The 716-nt window shown below is 49.0% G+C and overlaps 1 protein-coding gene across 1 annotated transcript in view; it reads right to left on the bottom strand.

The window, feature by feature from the left end:
• DENR (density regulated re-initiation and release factor) overlaps window positions 1-716 on the bottom strand; it is a 15,295-nt gene that overhangs the window by 13,758 nt on the left and 821 nt on the right. The window contains exon 2 of the mRNA XM_004709603.2: window positions 532-646. Within this exon, the coding sequence (XP_004709660.1) occupies window positions 532-637 (106 nt within the window). The 5' untranslated portion in view covers window positions 638-646. The remainder of the gene's footprint in view (window positions 1-531; window positions 647-716) is intronic.

Below are 716 nucleotides of genomic sequence, written 5' to 3'. Positions count from 1 at the left end.
CTGCTAACCAACAGGCCAATGGTTCCAACTGCTCTGTAAGAGCAAGATGTGGCCACCCGCTTCCTCAAACACCTCTGGTGCATTCTTATCCTGTAGGATGCCTATGAGTCAGAAGTGACTCAATGGTAGTGGACAGGTATGCCAACTGGAGGACTCTGGGTAGCACAAACGGTTGTTTTGTGCTCAGCCACTAAATGAAACGAAAGCTAGCCGGTTCAAATCCAATTAACATTGCCAACAACTGGCCTGGCTTCCACAGAGATCACTCAAAGTTTAGCTCTACCCAGCAACTACTTGAGGATACCATGAAATAGAACGAATTTGAGGGTCATGGGCACTATAAACTTTTTCATGCCAGGTAGCAGACACAGCCACACAGGCTACCTGTTAATCCAGCTTCTGCCCCCACAGCTGAAGCTTCACCAAATGCCAAAGGCTGCTTGAAAAACCTACTGAGACGAAATGTGGAACTGAGAACACAGTGCCTACAAAAAGAGGGAGTGGACCATTCTCTCCCCTTCCAACACTTGCCTCCACAATAAAGGACTCGAAGTGGGTAATCTGTGTCTAACTTGGCGCTGCTCTTCAGGTTGCCTTTACAATCTTGCCCACTGGACTCGGAAAGGTCAGCAGCCATCTCACAAACCTGGAAGCAAGGAACATAGCACCCCTTCACTGTACTGGACCAAGACCCTAGTCCCACCTCCCCCACCAGA

This window comes from Echinops telfairi, unplaced genomic scaffold (genome assembly GCF_000313985.2).
Source record: "Echinops telfairi isolate 266 unplaced genomic scaffold, ASM31398v2 ScPeMD7_7412;HRSCAF=8450, whole genome shotgun sequence".
NCBI lineage: Eukaryota > Metazoa > Chordata > Mammalia > Afrosoricida > Tenrecidae > Echinops > Echinops telfairi.
This window is presented reverse-complemented; position numbering and strand designations above follow the sequence as displayed.